Raw genomic sequence first — 13,486 nt, 5'->3', positions numbered from 1 at the left:
TTTAATAAATTTGTTTGCTGCAGTAAGGCTATAGTTGGATAAGAAATGCAGAAAAGGAAAGGTGGCACAAGAAAAGGGCAGAGCCTTACAGAGCTCTACTAGCAATACAGATACACACATGCAGAAAGACTCTGTATAATCATCTAGAATTTTACCAATCCAGAAACACCTTCACATTTGACAGAAAAGTCATAAAATTAAAAACTACAAACTAATCAATATACCTGATATACTGTATATCTGAAGTATTTCCACATACAGCATTTCTGACCTCCAATTTCTTTCTAGAATGAATTTTTACCTAGCCCTGCACTCTCCTCTGAGGTTAGGAGTGACAACTCTTATGCTCTTTGGTGTCTAGAAATTCCTAAATTTAGATTAAATTTGTTTATTCTTGTATTCTCTTCAATAAGTATAGATTTAGAGAGGTACGAATGGGCACTGTGATGTCCAGGATTGTTTCCTACATTGTACCCAGTGTCTTATTGACTCCAGACCCCATGTTGGTCCTAGATTTGATTAACCTGGTTAGAGAATATTGTAATTATAATAAAATACAATAAACATAAAAAACTTGTGCATGCATTAATACTCATATCAGTAATTAAAGATAGACAATACTACCAAAATAAAGTCCTATTAACATTTTAATTGAGACATGACAGTGAAGGAAAATAAAAAAATAACTCCATTTAACAGCATTCCTGGAGAAAAATAAACCTCTACACAGTTCTTTTCATGCATCTTCAAACACCTTAAGTTTTAGTTGTTTATGTTGGTACATACCTGGCTGTTCCAAAGACTCTAGACCTCACACAGAGTTTAGTACCCTGTGGCAAAGCCTGTGCTTCCACACTGGCCTACCAAGTTGCTCTCTTCTTACAAATGTTGGTCTCTCTTTTCTGAAGTCTTGTACAGGATGTTAATATGGCTTTTGTTATCACAGTGATATGCTTGATTTGACAGATTGTTGGATAAATTTCCCCTCTGTTGCCAGAAATTCAAATTAATTCCCCACTTTTGCCGTTATTTTTGTTACAAAACAGCAACACACACTTTCTGATATTGTTGTCTGGTGAAGTGAATTAAATTGTACTGGCTATTAAGGAATAGCACATAATGGTGTGTGGGTGTGTGGACTGGTGAACTGCCTGAGGTTTGTTCCTGTCTTGCGTCCTGTGCTGGCTGGGATTGGCTCCAGCAGACCCCCGTGACCATGTGTTAGGATATAGCTGGTTGGAAAATGACTAACTCACTGACATAATTGTGCTGTGAAAAGAATTTTAGCTAGACATTCTTATTGTATTTTGTTGTATAATTCATTTTGTGACTGTGTAGGTTTCATTATAAAGAATTCCATAGTCTGTAATCCCAAACATGGTAAAGTAACAGTGATTTAGAACAAAGAAATTCGGTATTGGCATTATAAGTGTAGTAATAACAACACAAAATATTGAACTTTAATAGTTTGGTTACAAGCAAGAATTTCAACTGAATTAAATAAAACGGAAAACAAAAAACTGAAGGCAATGGGATTTTTCAGGACCAACTTTTGAAAACTACTTCATAATTCATTTCCATTTTTCTTAAAGCAACATAAACAGCTACAGGACCTGATTTTAAAAGTTAGGGGTGAGAGATATTCACAAATTAAATAATAATCTTATGATAAGATCGTTGGTTTTAGAAAAATACAGAACATAAATATTCATAAATTAACACCAATTAATTTAATGACGGGGGCTAGTCTCAGATATTAAATAAAAATTGGATTCACATTTATTTATAGGTTGCTTTCACGTTGCCTAATTCAAGTAATTACCACTAATCAATGTATACCCGGAAGAGCAAAGATCAGTGGAAGTTGTTAACTGTTAAGAAAGAGCTGGTTTATTAGTTAATAACCTTTACTGCATTTGCACAGCTGAAAATAGTTCAAACAAAAGACACTTATTCGCCACTAAGAAGGGCTAAGCTATTTTGTCATTAACATTTCCGACAAGCCAGGGTGAAATCAGGAATCGGACAGGGTTAAACTTTGCCAGCCAAGTTCGTTTTGAAGACTCGCGCTGTTTTGTTTTACCAGTCTGTGTACTGCAGGCTCGAGCTGACTCGGTGTGCGATTATTTCTGTCTGTGGAGAAGATGGCTGACAGCGTGGATACTATTACTGTCCCTGGTTTGAATAACCTTTTTCAAATCGATCCTTACCTTAAACCCTACGAGAAAGACTTCAAAAGAAGGTAATGATGATTTCTCCACAATTCGGTGGTAAATAGTAAGAGAATGTATCTGGGTGGTGCTGTCACATTGGCTTAAGCTTACAAAGCAGATTTTAATAAGCCTTTTAAAGTTCAAAGTTGTTTCCACGTGACTAGATATTAGCATCCACAATTACACCCCCAGCTTGTACCCAAAATTAAAAGCTCTATTAAAATTTCTTGCAGGAGAGTTTTTAAGCACGAGTGCATCGGATTTCGGTTAACCTAACGAAAAGGGCCAGGTTTTTGTATGAGCACCAGTTTTGAATCAAATGCTGCCTGCACTTGCAGTACCTGAGGATTTCAAATTGCAGAGTGCATTCTGAAGCTTTCGCATACATTAATACATAATCATTTTTTGCATACTTTAAGCACTGTTAGTACAGCCTTTTCTAGTTAATGTCGACTAAAACTAATCCGTGATTTTAACGCAACACCGTCTGTTTTAACCAGAAAGTGACTGGACGCGGCGATTACCTAATCCACAGGGGAGGTAGTGATGGTTATTTGATTAAAACCGCGTTGTTATCTGTGTTTCGGAATAGAACACCACCTGCCATTCTGCATTCTTGTATTCTTTCAGTCGGTATGGGTTTGTGCCCTTGTGGCTTTAGACTTTGATACTTTCACTCAAGTGTTCAATTGGAACCCCTGTTAATTTGTTGTTATGAGGCACAACCTAGTGTTCTATTCTCAATGTAATTTCGGGTTCGTTCTGCAGCATTGCTTATCCTTCTGAGCAGTTCATTCTTCGTAATCGGCAGCACTCATTTATAAGAGCGCACTATCTTTAAGTACACTTAATTTTATTTATTTAACTTTAGTATCGCTTACACGTGTAGAAACTGGTTGCTATTAATTTATCCTGTGATCAGACTGAGTCGGTGTTTGGCAACAAGCCGGGTGGATTGTGGTTTTGTGCCATGGCGACGAACACACTTTATTTGTGCACAATGTACATTTGTGGTGAACCGGTAACGACCATATCCCCGCTCTCGGTGTAATACACAAGCGCAAGAAAGTGGATGGATGGAGGCGTCTCCTCTAAGATTGTGTCCCCCTTTATACCCACTACAGGAGTAGAGACATTTTCACCGCAGTCATTTTATTTTCTAGTTATTGATTTTTATTTAATATTTTTTTATTTTTTTGTTCTTTGCTTTTTTTTTACAGTTGTGATAGCTTAGAATACCGTTAACTGTTTGTTTTATGAGTCAGCCTAATTCAGCATTGTGCAATTTCCTCATGAAACGGCAAGGAAAGGCTAGTCCATATTGCACTTACGCCAAGTATATGAACACCCCCCAACGGTCTCAAAATGGGCACTTGTAAAAACTATGCTGTTGTTTTACGACAAACTGAAAATGTCGAATTATAGATTTTACTGAAATGCCTGAAGTTTCGTAGTTTATAATGTCGCCCTTCTTATTTACAAGTTCGGAGCCTTGTAAATATGTAAGAGAAAAAACTTTAACATCCTCTCGTGTAAATGCATAGAAATTTTAAAGTCAATTTGTTCAGTTTCTGTGATCTATACATGTGCAGACTATCATCTTTAAAGTCTTTTTCAAAATTTAGGAGGGCTGTATTTATCAGTGATTGAGATGTCAAGGACCATTGCAGGACACTGAGAATTGCTACTATCGGCCGATTGTTGCAAAACAAGTAATATTAACAGGTTTAAACTATGATAAAAATGAATGGAACACCAACCTTCTGTTAAAGTGGAGACTACGTGTGGATCATTCCAATCATTTTTTTTGGGTCTCGTTTTAAATAAAAGTAAAGACTGTTTTGATCAAGTAGAAATTAAGACTGTAAACTTTCATAAGTTTTACTGTTGAAGTAATGTTAAACTGTCAGAGTACAGATCGTTCATTTTGAAGGGAATCCAGAGGTAATACTGTTGAGTGTATTGATTCTGCACAGTCAATATTTATTTCCAAAAAAAGCTATACACTAAATTGCTGTAACAATAACAAACTTGCTACGTTTCAAGGTCTCATACTTTTATTTCAAAAAGAAAAAGATTTATCTAGCATTTCAGATTCTCCAAAAAGATCAACAAAAAAGTATATGTAATATTTTAAGATTTTTAAAAGAAAATGGTATTTTTCTTTAAATGTCATCTGCCTTTATTAAAAGCAAACTTGCAATGAAAAAATACATTATTTTAATACACCAATTATAGCAGTTCTTATTTTGTAATAAGAACTGTATTCATAAAACTTTTTAAAGTTGTTGTCAATTCCATGGTTTTCTTAACCTTTGTAAATGTGTAGCATTTTAAGCTCCTCAATGTAACTTGTTTGGAGCTTGTACAGGTGCCGGTCATAAAATTTAGAATACCATGACAAAGTTGACTTATTTAAGTAATTCCATTCAAAAAGTGAAACTTGTATATTAGATTCATTCATTACACACAGACTGATGTATTTCAAATCTCAAATGCTTACTTCTTTTTAATTTTAATGATTATAACTGACAACTAAGAAAGTCCCAAATTCAGTATCTTGGAAAATTAGAATATTGTGAAAAGGTTCAATATTGAAGACACCTGGTGCCACACTCTAATCAGCTAATTAACTCAGAACACCTGCAAAAGCCTTTAAATGGTCTCTCAGTCTAGTTCTGTACGCTACACAATCATGGGGAAGACTGCTGACTTGACAGTTGTCCAACAGACGACCATTGACACCTTGCACAAGGAGGGCAAGACACAAAAGGTCATTGCTAAAGAGGCTGGCTGTTCACAGAACTCTGTGTTCAAGCACATTAATAGAGAGGCGAAGGGAAGGACAAGATGTGGTAGAAAAAAGTGTACAAGCAATATGGATAACCGCACCCTGGAGAGGATTGTGAAACAAAACCCATTCAAAACTCTGGGGGAGAGTCACAAAGAGTGGACTGCAGGTGGAGTCAGTGCTTCAAGAACTGCCACGCACAGACGTATGCAAGACATGGGTTTTAGCTGTCGCATTTCTTGTGTCAAGCCACTCTTGAACAAGAGACAGCGTCAGAAGCGTCTCGCCTGGGCTAAAGACAAAACTGCTGCTGAGTGGTCCAAAGTTATGTTCTCTGATGAAAGTAAATTTTGCATTTCCTTTGAAAATCAAGGTCCCAGAGTCTGTAGGAAAAGAGGAGAGGCACAGAATCCACGTTGCTTGAGGTCAAGTGTAAAGTTTCCACAGTCAGTGATGGTTTGGGGTGCTATGTATATAAGGTCAGGCGAGTTTGCTGGCCAATCGAGAACAGGGATACCATGGTCCATAAACCCGGTACTGGTAGTTTTGGCACTTTGTGCAGGTGCCAGGTCCTGTGGAAATATGAAATCTGCATCTCCATAAAGTTCGTCAGCAGCAGGAAGCATGAAGTGCTCTAAAACTTCCTGGTAGACGGCTGCGTTGACCTTGGACCTCAGAAAACGCAATGGACCAACACCAGCAGATGACATGGCACGGAACCCCAAGCCATCACTGACTGTGGAAACTTTACACTGGACCTCAAGGAACGTGGATTCTGTGCCTCTCCTCTCTTCCTCCAGACTCTGGGACTTTGATTTCCAAAGGAAATGCAAAATTTACTTTCATCAGAGAACATAATTTTGGACCACTCGGCAGCAGTCCAGTCGAGACGCTTCTGACGCTGTCTCTTGTTCAAGAGTGGCTTGACACAAGGAATGCGACAGCTGAAACCCATGTCTTGCATATGTCTGTGTGTGGTGGTTCTTGAAGCACTGACTCCAGCTGCAGTCCACTCTTTGTGAATCTCCCCCAGAGTTTTGAATGGGTTTTGTTTCACAATCCTCTCCAGGGTGCGGTTATCCCTATTGCTTGTATACTGTTTTTTTTTTTTCTTCTCCTTTTCTTACCACATCTTGTCCTTCCCTTCGCCTCTCTATTGATGTGCTTGGACACAGAGCTCTGTGAACAGCCAGCCTCTTTAGCAATGAAATTTTGTGTCTTGCCCTCTTTGTGCAAGGTGTCAATGGTTATCTTTTGGACAACTGTCAAGTTGGCAGTCTGCCCCATGATTGTGTAGCCAACAGAACTAGACTGAGAGACCATTTAAAGGCTTTTGCAGGTGTTTTGAGTTAATTTAGCTGATTAGAGTGTGGCACCAGGTGTCTTCAATATTGAACCTTTTTCAAATATTCTAATTTTCCGAGATACTGAATTTGGGACTTTCATTAGTTGTCAGTTATAATCATCAAAATTTTTTAAAAGAAATAAACATTTGAAATACATCAGTCTGTGTGTAATGAATGAATCGAATATACAAGTTTCACTTTTTGAATGGAGTTACTGAAATAAATCAACTTTGTCATGATATTCTAATTTTATGACCAGCACCTGTATTGTGCGTGCTAGAGACTAAATGGAAGGGAAGTAATTCCAGGTGGATCGGAGGTGTATTCAAATTGTTCTATCATGGTGTGGATGGAAAGAGAAATGGGGTAGGAGTCATTCTGAAGGAACAGTATGTCGAGTGTTTTGGAGGTGAAAAGAGTGTAGGCAGAGTAATGATTATGATGCTGGAAATTGGATGTATGATGACGAATGTTGTTAGTGCATATGCACCACAAGTTGGGTGTGCGATGGAGGAGAAAGAAGATTTTTGTAGCGAGTTGGATGAAGTGATGAACAGTGTACCCAAGGGACAAAGTGGTGGTTGGAGTGGATTTCAGTGGGCTTGTTGGTGAAGGGAACAGTGGAGACGAGGAGGTGATGGGTAGGTATGGTGTCAAGGAGAGGAATGAAGGTCAGAGGATCGTGAATTTTGCCAAACGGATGAACATGGCTGTGGTGAATATGTATTTTTAAGAAAAGGGAGGAACATAAGGTGATGTACAAGAGTGGAGGAAGATGCACACAAGCAGATTACATCCTATGCAGAAGAGTCGATCTGAAGGAGATTGAAGAGTGCAAAGTGGTGGCAGGGGAAAGTGTGGTTAAGCAGCATAGGATGGTGGTCTGTAGGGTGACGTTGAAGATCAAGACGAGGAAGAGAGTGAGGGCAGAGCCAAGGATCAAATGTTGGAAGTTGAAAAAGGAAGACTGCAAGGTTGAGTTTAGGGAGGAGGTGAGACAGGCACTGGGTGTCAGTGAAGAGTAAACCAGACCGCTGGGAAACTACAGCAAATGTAGTAAGGGTAACAGCAAGAAGGGTGCTTGGCATGACATCTGCAAAGAGGAAGGAGGAAAAGGAAACCTGGTGGTGGAATGAGGAAATACAGGAGAGTATACAGAGGAAGGGGATGGCAAAGAAGTGGGATAGTCGGAGAGATGCAGAAAGTAGATGAGTACAAGGAGATAAGGTGCAAGGTGAAGAGAGAGGTGGCAAAGGCTAAAGAAAAGGTGTATGATGAGTTGTATGAGAGGTTGGACACTAAGGAGGGAGAAAAGGACTTGTACCAATTGGCTAGACATAGGGACCAAGGTGGAAAAGATGTGCAGCAGATTAGGGTGATAAAGATGGAAACGTACTCACAAACGAGGAGAGTGTGTTGAGCAGATGGAAAGAGTACTTTGAGAGGCTGATGAAAGAAAAGAGCGAGAGAAGAGGTTGGATGATAGTGAATCTGGAAGTGCAATGGATTAGCAAGGAGGAAGTAAACACCGCTATGAAGAGGATGAGAAATGGAAAGGCCTTTGGTCCAGATGACATACCTATGGAAGCATGGAGGTGTTTAGGAGAGATGGCAATGGAGTTTTTAACCAGATTCTTTAATGGAATCTTGGAAAGTGAGCGGATGCCCGAGGAGTGGAGAAGTGTACTGGTGCCGATATTTAATAAGGGGGATGTCCAGGACTGCAGTAACTGCAGCGGAATAAAATAGAGCCACAGGATGAAGTTATGGGAAAGAGTAGTGGAAGGTAGGTTAAGAAGTGAGGTGATTAGTGAGCAGCAGTTTGGTTTCATGCCAAGAATGAGCACCACAGATGCAATGCTTGCTCTGAGGATGCTGATGGAGAAGTTTAGAGAAGTCCAGAAGGAGTTGCATTTGGTCTTTGTGGACCTGGAGAAAGCATATGACCAGGTTCCTCGAGAGGAGCTGTGGTATTGTATGAGGAGGTCGGGAGTGTCAGAAGTACGTAAGAGTTGTACAGGATATGTACGAAGGAAGTGTGACAGTGGTGAAGTCTGCAGTAGGAGTAACGGATGCATTCAGTGTGGAGGTGGGATTACATCAGGGATCAGCTCTGAGCAATTTCTTATTTGCAATGGTGATGGACCGGTTGACAGATAAGATTAGACAGGAGTCCCTGTGGACTATGATGTTGGCTGATAACATTGATCTGTTGCAATAGTAGGGAGCAGGTTGAGGAGACCCTGGAGAGGTGGAGATATGCTCTAGAGAGGAATGAAGGTCTGTAGGAACAAGACAGAATACATGTGTGTAAATGAGAGGGAAGTCAGTGGAATGGTGAGGATGCAGAGAGTAGAGTTGGTCGAAGGTGGATGAGTTTAAATACGTGGGATTAACAGTACAGAGTAATGGGGATTGTGGAAAAGAGGTGAAAAGACTTTAGGCAGGGTGGAATGGGTGGCGAAGTGTGTCGGGAGTAATTTGTGACCGATGGTTATCAGCAAGAGTGAAAGGGAAGGTCTACAGGATGGTAGTGAGACCAGCTATGTTATATAGGTTTGAGATGGTGGCACGGACTAGAAAGCAGGAGACAGAGCTGGAGGTAGCAGAGTTAAAGATATTAAGATTTGCATTTGGTGTGATGAGGATGGATAGGATTAGAAATGAGTACATTAGAGGTCGGCTCAGGTTGGACGGTTGGGAGACACAGAGAGGTGAGATTGCGTTGTTTTGGACATGTGCAGAGGAGAGATACTTGGTATATTGGGAGAAGGATGCTGCCAGGGAAGAGGAAAAGAGGAAGGCATAAGCGACGGTTTATGGATGTGGTGAGAGGACATGCAGGTGATGGGTGTAACAGAACAAGATGCAGAGGACAGAAGATATGGAAGATGATGATCCGCTGTGGCAACACATAATTGGAGCAGCCGAAGGAAGATTTCAAGTATTGAGTTTAAAGATTTATATAAAAAAGTGGAAAATGGGCTAGGGAGTGACTAAATACACAACCTGACTTCCGGCTACATTATTTTTAATTCCTCTTTTTAAATTCTACATATTTATGAAACAGTTCTCAGGGCACATAGTGTCCTTTTGGACTGTTTTATTGCAATTTAAATGGAAGTTCAAGTTCTGATTCTATGATGATTAAAGCTTGAAAGTTTATTTAAGCATTGTGTAAATATTGCAAAAAAAAATCCTTACTACCTTATTCTGAAGACCACTGTCCACTTTGTAACTCCCTTAGTAACAATAATAAATCTGGTGCTGACCTGCTTATATAATGAGTTAAATCCAACTTTTCCTCTCCAACCAAATGTGTAGCAGTTCATAGCAGCTGCAGTACGTGACAAAGTAGTACAATCAAATTAGCATAAGCATACTTATATGGGTTTAGAAACACTTTCTAAGTTAGATTCCATTACTATTTAATTATTACTACTCTACAATTCTAATTCAAATACATAGGTGAAATATAGGAAAATCTAGTATTAAACATTTTCCTACTCTTTCTGGGCATGTTCTTGGTGCCACACAGCTGCTTGTTAGCTGTTATGTATTTGGGGACTGGGGGAATAATATAAAAAGAGAATTATTTAGCACATGAGCGCTTATGCAAGTGATTACAACTTCAGTTACAATTAGACTATTTGCATGTAGTGTCTTGAGCATGAATTGACCAGTCCTATGCAGACCTCTGTTGGGAACTTATCTTGGAGAATCTCCACCTGTTCAGTTGTTTTGAATATTTCTTCAAGTACATATTCAAAAGTCTTGTACTATCCCCTTTTTCTATAATCACCATGTACAAGATTAACCAGGTTTTTTTTTTTTTTGTTTTGTTTTGTTTTTTAAATTCCCCACTCCCCCAATATTCCAAAAAAAACTCCTGCTCTGAAAACCACCTTGAATATCTTTTGTGTAATAAGGCTGTTTATTTCTGTTGGGTTCAAAACCTATGGTAAGAATGTGCTGAGGCTGAGCATTGCAATGCATGATCTTCCTGATTTTTATTTTTTTTTGTCAGGTCTATGGCCATATTTCACTAATGGGGTGATAAAATGTAAAGATTTGTATTTCTTAATTGTTGGAGGTCATCACCACATAAGTAGGTGATTTATTTATAGGTTGTTTGTGGTAATGTGTTAAGTATGTTTTCATTAAGAAATTTCATTGTATCAATCTACACTGTGGCAAAATTTTATTATTTTAATGAGTTGTAAGGTACTGCTTGCTTGTTGGTCCTGTCGTAAAACATATCTGTTTGAGCCACAGTAAAACTGTACAAACAAAGGAGGAGATTGTCATTAAAGTGTAAGTAAAGCATTATTGGTGGTTGAGTCTCATTGGACCAGACAACACAATTTTTTTTTTTTTTTTGTCTTTTGTCTAGTTTTGGTGAGCCCATGCAAATTTTTGCCTGTCCTTCCGCTCATCGGAATGACACTCGGTGTGGTCTTTTGCTGCTGTAGCCCATCTGCTTCAAAGTTTGATGTGCTGTGCATTCAGAGAAACTGTTTTGCATACCTCAGTTGTAACGAGTGGTTATTTGAGTTATTGTTGCCTATCCGCTTTTTCATTCTTTCCATTCTCTTCTGACCTCTGGCATCAACAATGCAGTTTCACCCAGATAACTGCTGCTCACTGGACGCTTTCCCTTTTTCAGGCCATTCTCTGTAAAACCTAGAATTTATGTGTAAAAATCCCAGTAGATAAGCAGTTTCTGTAGTACTCAGACCAGCCTGTCTGGCACCAACAACCATACCATGTTCAAAGTCACTAATTTAATTTTTCTTACCCATACTGATTCTGTTTAACTTTGGTAAGTCACCTTGACAATGCCTACATACCCAGTACTTTGAGTTGCTACCATGCAATTGGCTGATGAAATATTTGCATTAAAAAAACAGTTGAACAGGTGTACCTAATAAAGTGGGTCAGTGAGTGTACATGTAAACTCATTTTTAATTAGACGTTTAACTTTTTAGGGGGAAAAATATGCATGTTCTTGCGGTCCCTGAACCTCTTCTCTGTGCTGGGTTTTTGTAATTCTCAGAACAATTGGAAAGAGAGAGAGAGATATGGACTATCAGGTCTTTAGTTTGATCGTAAGATTTTTGCTAATTAGTTTGAAAAAAAATCTTGCAGGATTTAACTTAATTACGCAGGGCAATCCTCCTGCTCTGTTGTGGGGTAGGAGAATTTTGTTGCCTTTTTTTTTTAATTATCATCAAAGAATGAAATAACTGCATATGCATTAGGAGTGCAACAATATGACCAGTCATCAGTGACTTAATTCTTGAATATAATTCATGTAAATGAGAAAGTTGCCAAGTGAATGATACAGAGATTAAATTTGAATTAATCTTATGAATATCATAAACAGGGCTACAGTTAAGCCTATTCAGCCTCTCCTTAATGCTTGGGGTGAAGGAAAAGTTTCAGACCTTAGTCCACAAGTTCACTCCAAAATGAAATGTTTTTAGTTAGTGTTTTAAAACCTCCATATTTGCTAGATGTTCTTGTGGCTCATATTTAAGTATAAGGCAAATCTAATATGTCATGACTCAGTACTAACTTCTTTTAAAAGTGATTTGTTTGGTGTTGCAACCAGGTATCCATTATAGTTGCTGAAACTGACTATGATTGCCATTGTAGTTGCTATAGTTTGAGTAATTAAAGATGCTATGCAATTATACATAAGAGAAATGAGTGCAAATAAAAGTGAAATCGAGCTGTGTTTATAGGGGTTGAAGGGAGTGGTGGCATTGTGGGGGGTGGGTGGTTGAAGTGGTATGCAGATTATACCATAAACCTTATTCTTACCTGCCTCCTGTGGCTCAAATGTAGACGAGAAACAGATTTAGGTACATGTGTCTGTATGATTTAGCTCTGTGCTCAGGACTACCAGCAAAGGCACTCTCCTCATCCCTGTAACCCAGCACTGGAAGAAGCTAGTATGAAAATAAACCTTTGTGGGGCAATTGCAACAAAAGGCTCAAAAAGATGGGTGAATTGCAGCACACAAACCTCAGTATAGTGTACTACATGTAAGGTTTCCGTGTGTCTTTTAGGGAAAGAAATTTAGTTTTAATGGCTGGCATGAAATTTTTTTGAAAGTACTCATTTGGATGAGTACATGATGTGTACAGTTGTGGCCAAAAGTTTTGAGAATGACACAGGTATTGGTTTTCACAATGTTTGCAGTGTTTTTAGATCTTTTTGTCAGATGTTTCTATTGTATACTAAAATTTAATTACAAGCATGTCATAAGTTTCAAAGGCTTTTATTGACAATTACATTAAGTTTATGCAAAGAGTTATTGCTTGCTGCTTTGGCACCTCTTTTCAAGACCTCTGCAATTTTTCCTGACATGCTGTCAATCAATTTTTGGGCCAAATCCTGACTGACCGCAGCCCATTCTTACATAATCAATGCTTGGAGTTTGTCAGAAGCTTGGGTTTTTGTTTGCCTACCTGCCTCTTAAGGATTTGACCACAAGTTCTCAATGGGATTAAAGTCTGGGGAGTTTCCGGGCCATGGGCCCAAAATTTCGATGTCCTTGTCAAAACTCTTACCTGTGTTAGAGAGGATTACTAAAATGATGTTAGTAGCTCCTTTTTGTGGTAGGGCTGAAATGAAGTGGAAGTGGTAGTGGTGTGTTTTTTTTTTTTATTTATTTATTTTTTTAAGTTAATTTTCATGGCAAAGAAAGACTATAAGTATATGCAAATTGCCATCATAAAAACTGTGGCAGTAAAATTTGAAAATTTGTCATTCTCAAAACGTTTCTCCATGACTGTGCATAGTTTAAATTGTTTATCTATTTCCACATATTGGGAGACCTTGTTCTGAACAATATAACTTTGCAATAATATGGGATATGACATCTTAACTTGGCACAGTGATAATTGACAGATTAGGGCACAAAAGAAAACTTCAGGGTTGTACATCTTAATGTGTTGGTTATGTACTGTAAAATAGTTTGTGAGAAATCCTTAATGCAGCCACTTTTGTTTACACCAATATCAACTAAATAAAGCAGATTTCTTATTATATAAATACTTTCTTTTAGAAATTTGAAATGTGTTTTTCTCTCTCCTCTTCAGCCATTTGCAACTCCTTTTTATTACATT

The 13,486-nt window shown here is 38.5% G+C and overlaps 1 protein-coding gene across 1 annotated transcript in view; it reads left to right on the top strand.

The window, feature by feature from the left end:
* Positions 1 to 1,907: 1,907 nt before the first annotated feature.
* LOC120523552 (1,4-alpha-glucan-branching enzyme-like) overlaps positions 1,908 to 13,486 on the top strand; it is a 918,458-nt gene continuing 906,879 nt past the window's right edge. The window contains exon 1 of the mRNA XM_039744954.1: positions 1,908 to 2,242. Within this exon, the coding sequence (XP_039600888.1) occupies positions 2,145 to 2,242 (98 nt within the window). The 5' untranslated portion in view covers positions 1,908 to 2,144. The remainder of the gene's footprint in view (positions 2,243 to 13,486) is intronic.

Source organism: Polypterus senegalus, chromosome 2, assembly GCF_016835505.1.
Source record: "Polypterus senegalus isolate Bchr_013 chromosome 2, ASM1683550v1, whole genome shotgun sequence".
NCBI lineage: Eukaryota > Metazoa > Chordata > Cladistia > Polypteriformes > Polypteridae > Polypterus > Polypterus senegalus.
The sequence above is the reverse complement of the archived record's forward strand: the minus strand, read 5'-3'. Positions and strand labels throughout refer to the sequence as shown.